This window comes from Dipodomys merriami, unplaced genomic scaffold (assembly GCF_024711535.1).
Source record: "Dipodomys merriami isolate MVZ:Mamm:240054 unplaced genomic scaffold, mDipMer1.0.p SCAF_2, whole genome shotgun sequence".
Taxonomy (NCBI): Eukaryota; Metazoa; Chordata; class Mammalia; order Rodentia; family Heteromyidae; genus Dipodomys; species Dipodomys merriami.
The window spans coordinates 82,575,777-82,592,475 of NW_027203381.1; the positions used below are offsets into that span (position 1 = coordinate 82,575,777).

The 16,699-nt window shown below is 42.3% G+C and overlaps 1 protein-coding gene across 1 annotated transcript; it reads left to right on the plus strand.

The window, feature by feature from the left end:
* Positions 1-5,456: 5,456 nt before the first annotated feature.
* Positions 5,457-15,671, plus strand: Dppa2 (developmental pluripotency associated 2). Its single transcript, XM_070028872.1, has 7 exons — positions 5,457-5,532; positions 7,696-7,837; positions 9,184-9,338; positions 9,426-9,479; positions 11,445-11,739; positions 14,320-14,515; positions 15,629-15,671. Exons 1-7 carry the CDS (start codon positions 5,497-5,499, stop codon positions 15,669-15,671), a joined length of 921 nt encoding a protein of 306 aa, XP_069884973.1. The 5' UTR covers positions 5,457-5,496.
* The last annotated feature ends 1,028 nt before the right edge of the window (positions 15,672-16,699 follow it).

A 16,699-nucleotide genomic window follows, 5' to 3' on the forward strand; every position in this document is an offset into this window, starting at 1 on the left:
ATTGGATCTAGGTGAACAAAGCTTGTGGAAGCCTGGACAAGGCTGAAAAATGCTGGAAAACATCAATTCCTAGTCAAGGTGAAGAGAGAAGGAGGGGAAATGAGAGCAAGTTATAAGCTGGGCACTGGTGGCTCTCGCCTGTAATCCTAACTACTGAGGTTGAGATCTGAGGATTGTGGTTACAAGCCAGCCTGGGCAGAAAAGTCCCAGTGAGACTCTTCTTTCCAATTAGTCACTCAAACATCAGAAGTGGCACTATGGCTTAAGTGGTGGACCCCTAGCAAAAAAGGTTCAGGGACAGCATGCAGGCTCTGACCAAAAAAAGCTGCGCATGCGTGTGTGTGTGCATACATGTGTACTCACGCCAGCTCTGCAGCTTGAAGTTAGTTCCTGGGTACTGTCACTGAGCTTTTATCTCAGCTAATGCTCTACCACTTGAGCCCCACAGCTCTACATCTGGTTTTTGAGTGGTTAATTGGAGATAAGAGTCTCATGAGGACTCTTCTGCCTGGGCTGGCTTCGAACAGGAATACACTTGTGAGCCACTGGCACCCAGCTACTTGCTTTTTCTGTATAATTAGGTGAGTCATATGAACCTAGGGGCCCTGTTTACAGATTCTGGCCCTCTTAAAACCTAAGTCTCTATATAAAACAAACTAATGATTTTATTTCACTATTAACCATTGTCATTACATAAACTATTATACTTTAATCTTAAGTATGTCATAAATTTCTACATTTAATTTTTTTTTTTTGTCAGTCGTGGGGCTTGAACTCTGGGCCTGGGCGTTGTCCCTCAGCTCTTCAGCTCAAGGCGAGCGCTCTACCACTTGAGCTACAGCGCCACTTCCGGTTTTCTGGTGGTTTTATTGGAGATAGGAGTCTCACGGTCTCTCCTGCCCGGGCTGGCTTTGAACCGGGATCCTCAGATCTCAGCCTCCTGAGTAGCTAGGATTACAGGCGTGAGCCACCAGCGCCCGGCTTTAAATTTTTTTTATTGTACTGTACAGAGGGGTTACAGTTACTTGAATAAGGCAATGAGTACATTTCCTGACAAGCATTGGTACCTCCTCCTTTGTTTTTTCCCCTACTATCCAAATCTACATTTAAAATGTATCCATTTTTAGCATGCCAGTGGCTCATGATTATAATCCTACACTATTTAGGAGGCTGAGATCAAAGCCAGACCAGGAAGCAAAGTCAGAGACTTTGTTTTGTTGGTCATGAGGCTTGAACTCTGGGCCTGGGTGCTATCCTAGTTCTTCAGCTTAAGGCTGCCCTACCACTTGAGCCACAGTGGCACTTCTGCTTTTCTGGTGGTTTATTGGAGATAAGAGTCTCAAGGACTTTCCTGCCCCGACAGACTTTGAACCAAGATTCTTAGATCTCGGCCTCCTGAGTAGCTAGGGTTATAGGCGTGAGCCACCAGCACCCGGCCCTTGAGACTCTTATCTCCAATAATCCACCAAAAAGCCAGATGAAGAACTGTGACTTAACTAGTAAAGCAGCTGCCTTGACCAAAAAATGCTAAAAGACAAGCTGGGTGCCAGTGGCTCACACCTGTAATCTTAGCTACTCAGGAGGCTTAAGATCTGAGGATTGCAGTCCAAAGCCAACCTTGGCAAGGAAAGTCCATGAAACTCCAATTAACCACCAGAAAACTGGAAATAGTGTTACGGCTCAAGTAGTAGAGCACTTCCCTTGAGCTGAAGAATTCAGGAACAGCACTCAGGCCTAGAGTTCAAGCCCTAGAGCTGGCTCTGCCTTTGCTTTCTATTTTGCCTATATGCTGCTGTCTTCTAATATAATGAGCGTCATGGTAGTTACTGTTTGCTGTCCCATAATAGCAAGAAGACATCCTGTGTGTTATTAGGCATATGTGTCACAATCTCCTCTTTAGATCTTTCTTCTCAAATTCCAGGTGTTGGGGATTTCAAATGCAAAGCCTTGTGTGTACTAAGTATTGTACCACTAAACCCCATGTCTAGTTTATATCAGGGTCTAGAACAGGGACTGACACTAGAGTGAATTATGATGAAGTAAGGTGATGTTAGTGTACACATTTATCAAGCACAAGGCCTATCACTTACAAAATAAAATTTAAAAAAAGATGTACTGTCATTCAATCATTCATTAAAGAATCTAATAAAGAAAATTTCTAAGCTGGGCTTCAGTTGGATGGTGCTTATAACCTCAGCTATTTAAGAGGCTGAGATCTGAGGTATGGCATCTGAAGTCAACTAGGGCAGGAAAGACTGTGTGAAACTCCAAAAAGAACCTGAAAATGAAGCTGTGGCTCAAGTTGTAGAACACAAGCCTTGAAGAAAAAAGCTCAAGGATAACATTCAGACCCTGAGTTTAAGACCCAGAAACAGCAGATTTAAAAAAAAAGAAAAAAGGTATGAGACAATTGGAGTTTTCAATACTTCTGAATATTTGAAAATGCATTCTTCATATTCAATTTATATTATGTAAAAAAGGGGTAACAAGAAGCATTGTGCTTCTAATACGATCTATGGAACTGTAACCTATTTGTGCAATGACTCAAAATAATAAATATGCAAAAAAAAGTCATACGTGGAATTTTGCATACTGTCAAACATTTGAATGTATTTGATTTTTTTTGGGGGGGGTCCGGTTGTGGGGCCTGAACTCTGGGCCTGGGCACTGTTCCTCAGCTCTTCAGCTCAAGGCTAGTGCTCTACCACTTGAGCCACAGCGCCACTTCGGCTTTTTTCTTTTTGCTTATGTGGTGCTGAGGAATCGAACCCAGGGCCTCAGGCATGCAAGGCAAGCGTCTACCACTGAGCCACCTTCCCAGCCCCACATTTGAATGTATTTGAATAATCTGAGTATATCAGATTTTAATTTTTAGATGAAAAATATACTATAATTACAATAGGAAAAAACCATATTCAATGTATAAATGAAATATGAGATCTATTTTCTTCAAATGCATATAGAGGGGGAGGAATGGATAGAGGTTATCAGACCAGCTGAGAGTGGATAAAGAGCTGAAACTGAGAAGTGGAAAATCATGACATTGTTGCTTACTTCTCTTTCTAGTGGTGAGCTTTAGCACAAGGTAACATTCTTACAATGCCAGGAAAATAAAATGCTGGGAAACAACTGCGGTATTTTGTTATACATGGCTCAAAAGAAAGAAAACATGTAGCCAGGCACCAGTGGCTCACACCTATAATCCTAGCTACTCAGGAGGCTGAGATCTGAGGATCACAGTTCAAAGCCAGCTCGGACAGGAAAGTCCATGAGACTCATCTCCAATAACCCAACAGAACAGAAAACCAGAAGTGACACTGTGGCAGAAGTGGTAGAGTGTTCTTGAGCTAAAGAGCTCAAGGACAGTGCCCAGGCAGAGTTCAAGGCCCAAGACTGACAAAAAACAAAAACATGTTAATGAAGTCAGTTTCCCAGATGTTGTAGCAAACCCAGACCAGCACCACCCCAGGGCAACAGATGAATTTCTCTTTAAACCACACTAAGTACTTGAGGTCACACCCAAGGAAAGGTAGAAACTTTCTTTAACAGTCCCAAGTCTAAACTCAGTTTCCTACTAGGCAAAGAACATAAAGGAATTCCTGCAGTGAATACCATTATCTATCAATTTAGCCAAGAGGTCAAATTCAGATTTAGCCCTTGAGGGAGGGCTTGTTGAAGTACTGACCCTTGGACCCAAGAGATCTAGGGTGGGATTGCTTACTTTAGGTTTCCAAGTAATTCCTCCCCAAACTGGGTGAGCCTTTGCAAAATACTTCACCATCACCATCATTAATTTATTTATTATCATTTTTACCTTTTTTTTTTTTTTTGTCTGTTGCAGGGCTTGAACTCAGGGGCCTGGGCACTGTCCCTGAGCCTCTTTATACTCAAGGCCAGAGCCATACCACTTAAGTCACACTTCCACGTCCAGTTTTTGAGTGGCTAATTGGAGATGAGTCTCTTGGGGGTGTTTTCTGCCCTGGTTGGCTTCAAATATCAATTCTTGGATCTCAGCCTCCAGTGTAGCTAGGATTACAGACGCCTGGCTTATTTACTATCCTTTAAGCACTTGTACTGTGGCTAGGAGTTTCAATTCAACTAATCTAGTCATAAGTATAATGCATCTTAAGCAATGTCACCCCTTCCGTCTGTATGTTTTTGAATATATTTTGTATTCTTTTTTTTTTTTTTTTTGTCGGTCGTGGGGCTTGAACTCTGAGCCTAGGCGCTGTCCCTCAGCTCTTCAGCTCAAGGCGAGCGCTCTACCACTTGAGGTACAGCGCCACTTCCGGTTTTCTGGTGGTTTATTGGAGATAGGAGTCTCACAGTCTCTCCTGCCCGGGCTGGCTTTGAACTGCGATCCTCAGATCTCAGCCTCCTGAGTAGCTAGGATTACAGGCGTGAGCCACCAGCGCCCGGCTATATTTTGTATTCTTAAGTTAAATTGACCTCAGGTCCATTGGAGCACAAAACTACTGGAGGAAGTTAATTCCTCAGGGAGAGAGAAAGTCCTCTGTGAGCACACTGTAGCCAGTGTGTTGTAACTTGGTTTGTGAGTGACCTTTCCCCTTAGCTCCAGGTTCTTTGGATGACCTAGGAAAATTCTTTATCAGGGTTAAGGGGCCTCCAGCATAGGGCTCCAGGAACCCCCAGTGTCTGCTGTCTCTTCTGCCCTATTATTCTATCACCTGCTTGCTCAAACTTAGCCTCTTTCTGCTCCTGCTCCTCCTCTCAATATTGCTAAAGGCTAAATTCTTGAGTTGAGAACAGTAGCTGACAGATAAGACCTAAGTACCCCACAATTTAAATCTAGCGTGTCCCACACCCACACGTACAAAAGCGTCCTAAAATGCTGGCCTAAAATCAGCGACACAAATTTTCTAAGTAAACCTTATTTATTTATTTACTTACTTAAGTACTTAGTTATGATGGGACTGGAACTCAGAGCTTGGGTACAATCTCTTAGTTTGGTTTAGTTTTCTCTCCATCACTTGAGTTTTTTGATGCCTATCAGGGAGGGTTCGAATCTCAAGGACTTTCCTGTCTTGGCAGACTTCAAACCCTCAGATCTCAGCCTCTTGAGTTGAAAGGCTTACAGATTTAAGCCACAGGCGCCCGAGTAAACCCACTCATCTAGCCCCAAAAGCTCTCCCAAGAGTCTTTCCAGAACATTCCATTTATCCAATTGGAACTGGTTAGCCACCGTTCGTTTCTAGTCCTTTGCTCCCAACTTTCACTTTAAAAGGGAGAAAGATAAGTCTTTAATCTTTTTTTTTTAAGGGATCTGGACTTATACTAATTACTTAATCATTGACCGGTCACCCAATAGACTTGCAGATCTGACGAGATTGGGCGGGCGCGGCGCGGAGGAGGGGAAGCCCCTCTAGGTAACAGGAAGCAGGAGACATTTGCCTATAAAAGGAGAAGCCAGGAAAGGCTCGGGTTAAAGGAAGTAAAGCGCAGGTACGGTGAGTGTCTGGCTGGTCTGCCCTGAAAATGTCAAATTCAAATCACTGTACCGTCAAGGACAAGGTAGGTGTTTTTTTTGTTGTTTGTTTCTAATCAAGTTACTTCCCCCCCCCCCCCCCCCATCAAACTGCTTTTCAAGATCTTTCCTTATCCTAAGTCTTACTTCATTCCCTTACAAGTAGTTTCTGGGACGTCTCCTTTCGCAAATGGATGGTTAACTTGCACATGGTCGATTCTATATTTGGGTGACTGGAAAAAGAAGTAAGTTTTGGATTCCTACTCCCACGGAAAAGTATTTACATATAGGAAAGAGAAGAACGGTGAAGAAATGGAGAACTAAGACTTAACAAGAAAAAAAAGTAGAAATGGATAAGTGAGACGATAAAGTTATCAATTGGATTTTTTCTTGTTCCTCCAGTAGTTAGAAGCAGAGCCCAGTGTCGCTGGTCAGAAGCAGACATTTAATGAGACTAGTTGAATTGCCCAGCGTTCAGGTATACAGCTCCGAGAAGCTTTAAGCCCCACTTCTGGAGTGAAACTCCAGAACATCTTGTTTGCTTGTTTGTTTTAAGCTAACCAGGGGGAATTGACGTCGCCCAGACTTTGAGAAAGTGATATACAAATGCAAAAAAAAAAAAAAAAGTCACTAATTGCATGCAGATAGCTTGGGGCTGCAGGCAGCCATTGGAGAGACTAAACGGAGGAAAGGGAGGAGCAGGCAGGGCACACGACCCGTGAGGGTGTCACTGTCGGCGGGAGTGGAATTTGTTCTCCTTGGGTTTGAGAGGAAAAGCAAGGGTCAGGCCAACCCTCAAAGATGCCTTCCTCGAAGGCATTGTTTACTGAATTTCTGAGATTTGGTTTGTCACTTCTAGGGTGAATTACTGGAACTATACCCTGAGGGTTATGAAGGGGAGATTCAGAGAACACCTATCTATTAGTTGTTTCCTGCTGCCAGTTTTTCTTTTTTTTCTTTTGTTGGTCGTGGGGCTTGAACTCTGGGCCTGGGTGCTGTCCCTCAGCTCTTCAGCGCAAGGCGAGCGCTCTACCACTTGAGCTACAGCGCCACTTCCGATTTTCTGGTGGTTTATTGGAGATAGGAGTCTCACGGTCTTTCCTGCCCGGGCTGGCTTTGAACCGGGATCCTCAGATCTCAGCCTCCTGAGTAGATTAGGATTACAGGCGTGAGCCACCAGCGCCCGGCTGCTGCCAGTTTTTCCATATTACCTTTCCTTCATTGGCTCACTGAAACCAGAGCAAAAATAATAACCTGGTTTTCTGTTTGGTGCTAAGTGTCCTGTGTCTACCACAGCTAGAACATGGGAAAAGAGATAAAACTCCTCCCTTGGATGTGCCACACAAGTTTCAGGATAATTTTTGTGTGTTTAGCAATGACAAGCCATTGATGACTTTTTCATAAGCAAAACAATCTGCAGCATGAATGGGCCCATAGGTAACTGGCATTGTTGTTTGTATGCATGAAATTGACAAGAGCTTGAATCCAGATTCTTCTGACCAATGATGATTGATAAGTAAAATTTTCTTTTTTTTTTTTTTTTTGTCGGTCGTGGGGCCTGAACTTTGGGCCTGGGCGCTGTCCCTCAGCTCTTCAGCTCAAGGCTAACGCTCTACCACTTAAGGCATAGCACCACTTCCGGCTTTTTTCTGCTTATGTGGTGCTGAGGAATCGAACCCAGGGCCTCATGCATGCCAAGGCAAGCACTCTACCACTGAGCCACCTTCCCAGCCCTAGTTTTTCTTTTCATGTGTGGGTGTACATAGACTCTAGTCCTGGAGTTTGAACTCAGCCCTGGGTGCTGTCACTAGGACTTTCTTCTTGCTTTTGTGCTGGTTGTGGCTTGTGTCTCTGAGCTTTTTTGTTAAAGGCTAGAATTGTGTCACTTGAGCCACACAGTTCTGGTGGCTAATTGGAACTGGCTTTAAATCATGATCTTCCTGAGTAACTAGGATTACAAGCACTAGCCACGGCCACCCAGCTGAAAGTCTGAGACTTTTTTTCTCCCATCAGCCAGCAAACTTTAAGAACTGCTGTGGCTCAAGTGGTGGTACCTTGATCTTGAGTTAAAAAGCCAACCAAATGTATAAGGCTCTGAGTTCAAGCCCCAGTGTCAGCATTGAAAAAACAAAAACAAAACAAAACAAAAAAACCAAACCAGCTTAGCCGAGTCGCATCAATTGGAAGTCAGTGACTCTTCTTTTTTCCAGAATTTGTTTCCGGATGACTTAGATGAAGAAAGTGTGGTTTTAACACTTGTCCCAGTTACAGAGGAGCCTTTTGAAGAAGTTATACAATCCAATGTTCCAACAGCAGACAATCTCAACCTAGAGACACCGAAGAATGACAAAGGTATGCGGGCAGGGAAAGAATGCTCCATTCCCAAACCATGAATGAAGTTCAATCAAAATTAGGTGAAGGGGGTTGGAGATATGGGTTACATACATGGTAGGTAGAATGCCTGCTTAGTAAGTGGATGGAAAGTCCTGAGTTCAAACCCCAGTTCAACCAAACAAGCAAAAAAAAAAGCTGGACACTAGTGACATGCCTATAATCATAGCTATTCAGGAAGCTGAAATCTGGGGAATGCAGTCAAAGCCAGCCTTTGCAGAAAAGTCTGAGACTTTATATCTCCAAGCAACCACCAGAAAGGCTGGAAATGGCATAACTCAAGTGGTAGAACACTAACTAGCATTGATCCAAAAAGCCAAGGCAGAGAGATGTGTCCTTGAGTTCAAACTCCAGTACCATCAATTTTAAATTCAAAAAAGAGCCAAGGTATACCTCCATGGAAGGCTTGTTTAGCATATGTAAGGACCTGGTTTTCTCCCTCTGACTTAAAAAACAAAGTTAACATACAGATACAGTACTTACTTCTTGGCAATAATTATCATAGTAAATACCTAGTATTTCCCTTGGTGAAGTAATTACTTACAATGGTAAATATCTAGCAGTTCTTACATCAAGACCCTCTGAATTTGTTCTCAGTGCTTCACAGATATTTCTGGGCCCACAATGCATTTCAAGAAGTAACTACAAGTAACTAGAAGTATTTGTAAGAATGAAGTGAAATGATGTCAGGACAGCAAGTCAGGCTAATAAAAATGGGTTTCATGTGGCTGGTCTGGGTTAGAATATAGGAGTGGTTTAATTTGATTTCTGTATGGGCAAATGATATTTGCTATTCAAAAGCTGCCATCTTGGAGCAAAACTCCAGCCTATTATTCTAACCAGATGGTTGTCCAAAACTATAAAAAGCCAAGCTAACTTTATAGTCCCAGATCGGCTATTTTAAATAGTTCTGAGGTTCACCCCCCTCCCTAGTTGGTTGTGGGCCCTGAACTCTGGGTCTGGATGCTGTCCCTCATCTCTTCAGCTCAAGGCTAGCACTCTACCACTTGAGCCACAGCGCCAACTTATGCGATTTTTCTGCTTATGTGGTGCTGAGGAATAGAACCCAGGGCCTCATGCATGCGAGGCAAGCACTCTACCACTGAGCCACCTTCCCAGACCAGTTTTCAGTATTTTTGTATATGTTTTCATTCCTGAATTTAGTATCTCACTTTAAATATGAGAAAAAAATTATATGTATACATACACACACATATGCAATCTAGCTCATGAAAATGTGAGGCAATCTTTAATGAATCATAACACAGGCTAAGTCCTTACTCTTTTAGTTCCATTCTTTCTTTCAGATATTCCACAAACAAATGACATGAAAAATTCCTCGAGAACTCGTTGGAAAAAGCCCGTGGGTCCTTTGCCTGCTGTCTTGCCTCCTATTACTGAGGTGTCTCGGGATGCCTTGCGTAACTGGTGCCAACAATTTAACCTGAGTACAGACGGCCAGGTCAGTGCGTGGATGGGAATCTCAGCGTGGGTGTAAGGGAACCTTTGTCTGCATTTTACTTACAGTGTTCCATTTTAATTTCCTTAGAAAATAGAAGTGTATTTGAGGCTCCTGAAGCATAGATATCCCGAACAACAAAATGTGAGTGAGTCTGGTGGCAGTGTGGAGCTGTGTGGTCCTGGTGGGTGGTCCTACTTTGCTAATAGTGTTCTTGATCTCTAAAGCAGGGTTTTTCAACTGTAAGATGATTGACATTTAGGGGCCAAATATTGTTTTGCTCTTTGAGATGGGTTTGTTGTAATGGCGGGTATTTAGAAACAGTCACCTGACCCCTACCTCCAGGTTTTTCTGGTTATTTTCTGTTTTTGAGCCAGGGCTTTGCTAGCTTTGCTTTCTCAAACTCAAGGTCCTCTTGTTTCAGCCTTCCTAGTATTAAGATCCTGCCCAATGTAGGTATTTTTGTGGAGGGGGAGCTGTATAGGGCTGCTTGAACCCTAGGGCTCTTTTGGCTTCTTCACTCAGGCTGACCCTCTGTCACTGGACCCACATGTTAATTGTTTCCAGTTCTTTAAAATGTTTTAAAATTGTTATTATAAAGGTGAAATACACAGTGGATACAATTAGGTAAATCGAGTAAAGAGAATTACTTTTGGACAGTGCCACCCCTTCCCTTAACTCTTACTGCTTCTAGCTGCTTGCGGGTTAATTGGAGGTAAGAGTCTTAGACATTTTTCTGCCTGGCTTATTTGAACCATACTTCTCTCTTGTATTATAAGTGGGAACCACCAGCCCCTGGCCCTCCTCCAGTCACATTAAAAAGAAAATTACTTTTGTTTGTCATGGGGCTTGAACTGGCCTGGGTACTGTCCCTGACCTCTTCAGCTCAAAGCTAGTTTTCTACCATGTGAGCCACAGTGCCATTTCTGGTTTTCTGGTGGTTAATTTGAGATAAGAGTCTCACAGACTTTCCTGCCCAGGCTGGCTTTGAACCATGATCCTCAGATCTCAGCCTCCTGAGTAGCTAGGATTACAAGCATGAACCACTGGTGCCCAGCTTTTACTCTTTTATTTAGTTGTAGAAAGGAGTTTTAGTCCAAATCAGATTAAATGTAGCCATTGTATTCAATGTATATTATGTAATAAAAAATAAACTACCTAACTTGAGGGTACGGACAAGAGAGGAATAATGGAGGAGAACAAAGAAAGGGAGGAAGCATTATAATCATAACCTGACTTACAGGATTGTAATTCCTGTGTACAACTTCATAACAATTTTTTTTTGGTCGGTTGTGGGGGCTTGAACTCTGGGCCTGGCTGGGTACTGTCCCTGTGCTCTTCAGCTGAACTAGTATTCTACCACTTGACCATAGCACCACTTCTGGTTTTCTCAGTGATTTAGAGCTAAGCGTCTCACAGACTTTCCTACCCAGGCTGGCTTTGAACCATGATCTTTAGTTCTCAGCCTCCTGAGTAGCTGGGATTATAGGTGTGAGCTACCAGCGCCCGGCTAACTTTTTTTGGTGGGGGTCCGGTCATGGGGCCTGAACTCTGGGCTTGGGCACTGTCTCTCAGCTCTTCAGCTCAAGGCTAGCGCTCTACCACTTGAGCCACAGCGTCACTTCTGGCTTTTTTCTTTTTGCTTATGTGGTGCTGAGGAATCGAACCCAGGGTCTCAGGCATGCAAGGCAAGCTCTCTATCACTGAGCCACCTACCCAGCCCCCCGACTAACATTTTTAAAGCAAGTATGTTCATCTTGATCAGTGACACCCCTGTCATCCCTGCCCTGTCTTCACCAAACACATCCGTAACCCCAAAGTTCCATTTTCATATAAGTACATCGAGCATAATGAATATATTTGCTCACCCTTCCTCTTACCATTTGTCTCTGTTTCCTCTCCTTGACTCTAAAACATGTTTTAGCTTACTCCTCCTCAGTTTTAACAACTGAAAACTTCCTCCCAGTTGAGAAAGCACTAATATTTTTAAACTATCTCATTGACACACACATGCAGGTCAGAATAAAGAATGATGGCAGTGGGAACATTCCATTTATCCTTGGCAAGAGCACTTCTGACCAAATACTCATTGTGAATTTTTTTTTTCAGTATATTCCCAAAACATCAAAGGAGGCCAGAATGATGCCATATTCCAAGAACTATAAGAGGGAAAGAAGTCGGCAGAAAAGAAGTAGTATAAGTGAAAAGGCCAGTACACGCAGGGACACTGTTGGAAATGAGTCTGGCCTAGAATTGAAAGGTAATATAGTGGAAGTAGTAACTTCTGCCCAAGCATCTATGTTGGCATCTTGGACACGAATTGCTGCAGAAACTCTTGAAGCCAAGACAGTGAAGTTTTGTCCTACTGAGTCAACCATAGAGACATTTTTGCTGCCAGCCCCTGGTAAGATCAACTTCCAGATGGAAGTGCTTTTCTAAAAAAACTTTTACCAGTTGTTAAAACAAACAAAATGTTTCACTATTTGGTCATTAATCATTGGATTCACATAGAATTTGTCTCTTCTTCCTGAATAGTTTTGGTGGGATGGGTCTCTAAACTAGGTGATTGGTTGGTAAATGGGTTTCAGAGGCAGGAAAAAAACTAATAATGTGGTTGGTTAGTCTTTTCTTTCCTTAAGGTGTTCACATAAGTGGAGTGGATGATGATGGGTGAATGGGCTTCTTTTGTCTGTAATGAGGCTTGAGCTTAGGGCTTTGGTGCTGTCTAGTTCTCTTGCTCAAGGATAGTGCTCTGCCCATTTAAACCACAGCCCCACTTCTGTTTTTTGAGTAGTTAATTGGAAATAAGAGCCTCACATCAACTTTTCTGTCCAGGCTGACTTTGAACTGTGATCCTCAGATCTCAGCTTCCTGAGTAGCTAGGATTACAAGGCATGAGCCACCATACCTACCTTTCCTACCTTATCTTCCTCCCTTTCTATTGGTTGTTCTGGGATGGAACCTAGTACTGAATTCATCTGGGAAATCCTTCATCTATAAAAAATATTGTAACTACCTATTTACTAGAGTGATTATGAGACTTAGACACATAACTTGGTACACATGAATGCTCTCACACACACATAGAACCTCTTGATACATGTAGCCCAAGGCTGGTTTTGAACTTGAAATCCCAACTGCTAAGATTATAGGTGTGTATAACTTTAAGGTTTTATTTATTTGTTGGTGGGTAGTGGGTCGTGAGCTCAACTTTGTGTTTTAAACAAACATTTCAGTCTGTTTTCTGAAGTTGACTGAATATAATGTAGTGATGTAAGTAGATAGGCAACAGGATTACAGGTCAGAAAACCTGTATCCATGTCTTGATACTGGATAAGGTTATATTTAAGGTCACAAACCTGTTACCTCACTTGTGAGACGAGCAGGAGGATTTGGTATTGTTCAGTGGTTGAACACTTCTAGCATGCAAAAGCTCTGGGTTCAGTCTCCACAGGGGTTTTGGGGTGGGTTCTAGAAAGCAAACAATAATTAATGCACTTTGTTGGGGTATGCATACCAATGGGGGCTTACTAATGAAGAGAGTAAAGATGGAGGGAAATGTACCCCAGTTATTTGTTTGCAATGTATGATAATAGAACAACAAAAGCTGGTGGCTCATGCCTGTAATCCTAGCTACCCAGGAGGCTGAGATCTGGGGATCACAGTTCAAAGCCAGGCCAGGGGGGGAGAGGATGGGAAGGAATGGGAAGGGGAAACAAAGGAGGAGGCTACAATGCTTGATAAGAAATGTACTCATTATCTTGCCCATGTAATTGTAATCCCTCTGTACAGTATTTTCACAATAAAAAAAAAAACAACTAAAAACTAAAAAAAAGCCAGGCCAGGCAAGAAAGTCTGTGAGACTTGTCTCCAATAAACTACCAGAAAACTGGAAGTGGTGCTGTGTGTGGCTCAAGTGGTAGAGCGCTAGACTTGAGCTGAAAAGCTGAGGGACAGCACCCAGAGTTCAAGCCCCACAACTGACAACAACAAAAAAAAAACTGTTGAAAAAAGAAAAGCTGTTGAAATTGTTTTAAGAAGGTTTGTTAGGAGGTTGAGATCCTTAAAATGTAGCCAGATCCTAAGATTGCCAGTCCAGGCAGAAAAAAGTCTGAGATACTGATTTCCAATTAACTAGCCAAAAGCTGGAAGTAGAGTTGTGGTTCAAATGGTAATGTGCCAATCTTGAGTGAAAAAGCCAAGTGAGTATGAGGCCCCAAGTTCAAGCACCAGTACACAAAAAGAGAGGTGTGTTAAAAAGAAAGAAGGGTGATGAGATTAACTGGAATACATTGCCAAGTTATTCATATGTGGAAATGTTGGGCTGACTTGCCGTCCCCACCCCCCCACCCTATGTAACATACATGCTAAAAAAAAGGATAAGCTGGAGGCTGGGAAGGTGGCTCAGTGGTAGAGCGCTTGCCTTGCATGCATGAGGCCCTGGGTTCGATTCCTCAGCACCACATAAGCAAAAAGAAAAAAGGCAGATGTGGCGCTGTGGCTCAAGTGGTTGAGTGCTAGCCTTGAACTGAAGAGCTGAGGGACAGTGCCCAGGCCCAGAGTTCAGGCCCCACGACCGGACCCAAAAAAAAAAAAAGGATAAGCTGGTTTGGGTTGGCAAATGGTAAATAATCCAGTGTTCAGAAGGCAGAGTCTCAAGGTTCTGGAGTTTAGACCAGCCAGGGCTATATAACAAGACCGTGTCTCAATGCATTAAGGCTGGAGAGGTAGCCTAGTGGTAGAAGGCTCTGGGTTCAATCCCTAACTGCACATAGGCAATGAAAAAATACATTTATTTATATTTATTTTGATACAAGCAAATTACCTAGCAAAAACCCAGAGGTAACTTATTAATCAATGTGTATTATGTTGTATATGAAGTTAAAGTGACTTGGCATGTTAATTTCACACATCTTATTCAAATGATCTGTTCACAGTGCATGGCTAGGTGAGAGTTAATCTTGATCCTGCTCTTCTTCCCCAGGTGTCAGGTGGTGCGTAGTCCATGGCAGACTTCTCCCAGCAGATGGGAAGGGATGGGTGCGCCTGCAGTTTTGTGCAGGTCAGACCTGGGTCCCCAACTCTCGCAAGACAATGATTTCTCTCTTCCTGTTACCAGCCTGTTTATTCCCGACCCCAGGACTAGAAGATAATATGTTATGTCCTGAATGTGTCAAAAGGTAACCCTTAAATAGCTTTATAAACATGGAAGACCAAAGCTGGGTTTCTAACTAGGCAGAGAGTGAACATGCTGTTTGCTTAATTTGGTGTATATAGATCAGGCAAAATAGGAGAAGAAAGAACCTCAAACTCAGATAAATGTGTCTTGTGGTTAGCAGATTTAAATAAATCTTGCCCTCAGTTTTAGAGACCTGTTCCAAAGGGGGGGGGGGGAAATGAGAGGTCTGCTTATGTGTTAAATTCTCACTTATATACGAAGATCAACGGGAGGAAAAATTCCTGCCAAATATTTAGTACTGCGAAGGAATGGCTATTGAAGGATATAGCAATGGCTGCATCATTGAGGGGGCCTTCAGAGGAAGTTAGTTTATTGGGGATGGAGTTTGGTAGGTCACTTAATTTTTCCCATTTGAATTCAGGGCCATGTACTTGCTGAGCATTTTTGTTAAAGGCTGGTATTCTACGACCTCTTGAGATACACCTCCACTTTCAGCTTTTTGCTGGTTAATTGGAGATAAGTGTCTCTCTCTGATTTGTCTTTCTGGTCTAGTTTCAAACCAAGATCCTCAGATCTCAGCCTCCCGAAGAGTTAGGGATTACAGATAGATGTGAGCCAGTGACCATGTGACCCATGGCTTTTTACCTGTTAGAAAATAGTAACTTGGGACTTTTTTAAAAGTGGAAATAGCCAATAGGAACATTTGAAAATTAGAGTCAACAACATACCTAGAAACTGGAAGTATGTCAATGTTTGATGCTTATATTAACAATGGAGTCTGGAGTAGACCAGGAAGGACCTCAATTTTTTCCAGTTGCTCTGGGGGCTTTTCTCAGAACAGAATGATGGCCAGGAAATGTCTCCTGAAATAACACTTTTGATTTTAGATAGACTATAGGACGAATGTCTTAAGTTGTGAGAGCCAAACTTAGTGTGTGTATGAGCCCTCAGTGTGGACAGGCTATGGGCTACCAAGCTTAGGAGTTGAGACAAGCCACAACCCCCAGGGAGTAGATTCTTTGTTATATCTTCATTTTCATGAGCTCAGTGTGGAATCTCATCTTTTTCTAGCCTTTTTTCTTTTGTTACGATTATCTTCTAACTTGTCTTTTAGGAATAAGAAGATGCTGAAAACAATTAATTGCAATAGGAGATAAAAGAAAAAGGCATACTTTGGGAGACTACCATCCATCTCAAATATACTACCTTCAAGATGTTAATTTATTTTGGTGTGAAGGCAAATAAGAAGAAACAAAGGCTTTCTGCTTTTTTACCATCCATCTCAAATATACTAACTACCTTCAAGATGTTAATTTATTTTGGTGTGAAGGCAAATAAGAAGAAACAAAGGTTTTCTGCTTTTTCACAAAACAGGATATATGTTTGCAGAATTTCCTCCTCCATCTCTACCAGGACAACTGGCTTTGAGTCTGCAGATAATCTCCTGTTCTGGGTCCTAGCTAAGCTCAGTGTCTCCTAACTCCTATAGTGAGTTTTAGCTATTATAGGAAACAGCTGTTTTGTTTTTGTTTTCTTTCTCTCTTTTTCTTTTTTTTGCCAGAACTAAAGTTTGAATTCAGGGCCTCAGGCTCTTGGCTTGGCATTTTTGCTCAGGGCTATTTTCTACCACTTGAGAGCCACAGCTTCACTTCTGGCTTTTTTTGGGTGGCTAATTGGAGATGAGAGTCTCAGGGACTTTTCCTGCTCAGGCTGGATCCGAACTGGGTTTCTAAGATCTCAGCTTTGTGTAACTAGTATTATAGCCAGGAGCCACACACCTGCTTAATTAATAGATTTTTTTTTTTAGCAGTTTCATGTTTACAAGAAAAGTACAAGTACAGGATTTCCATATACTCCTAGATTCTCCTGTTTTTAAAATCTGATGGAACGGAACGTTCGGTATAGTTGAAGAGTCAACGTAGACATGTTTGAATCTAAAGCTTTTAGATCAGTGAGGGCTTGGTGCTCAGCTACAAGCCCTGCATTCAGGATGAGAAGCAGGAGGATTTCATGAGTTCAAGGCTGCCAAGGCCTACATAGTAAGAACCTTGTCTCAGAAATAAAGAAAAATATGTCTATAGTTTATAGCTTATTGTCTAATTTTTGTTGGATTTTTTCAAGCTTGTATTTTTTAGAGGTAAGGAAAAGTATTTTTTTTATTATTATATTATTATTATAGAGAGAG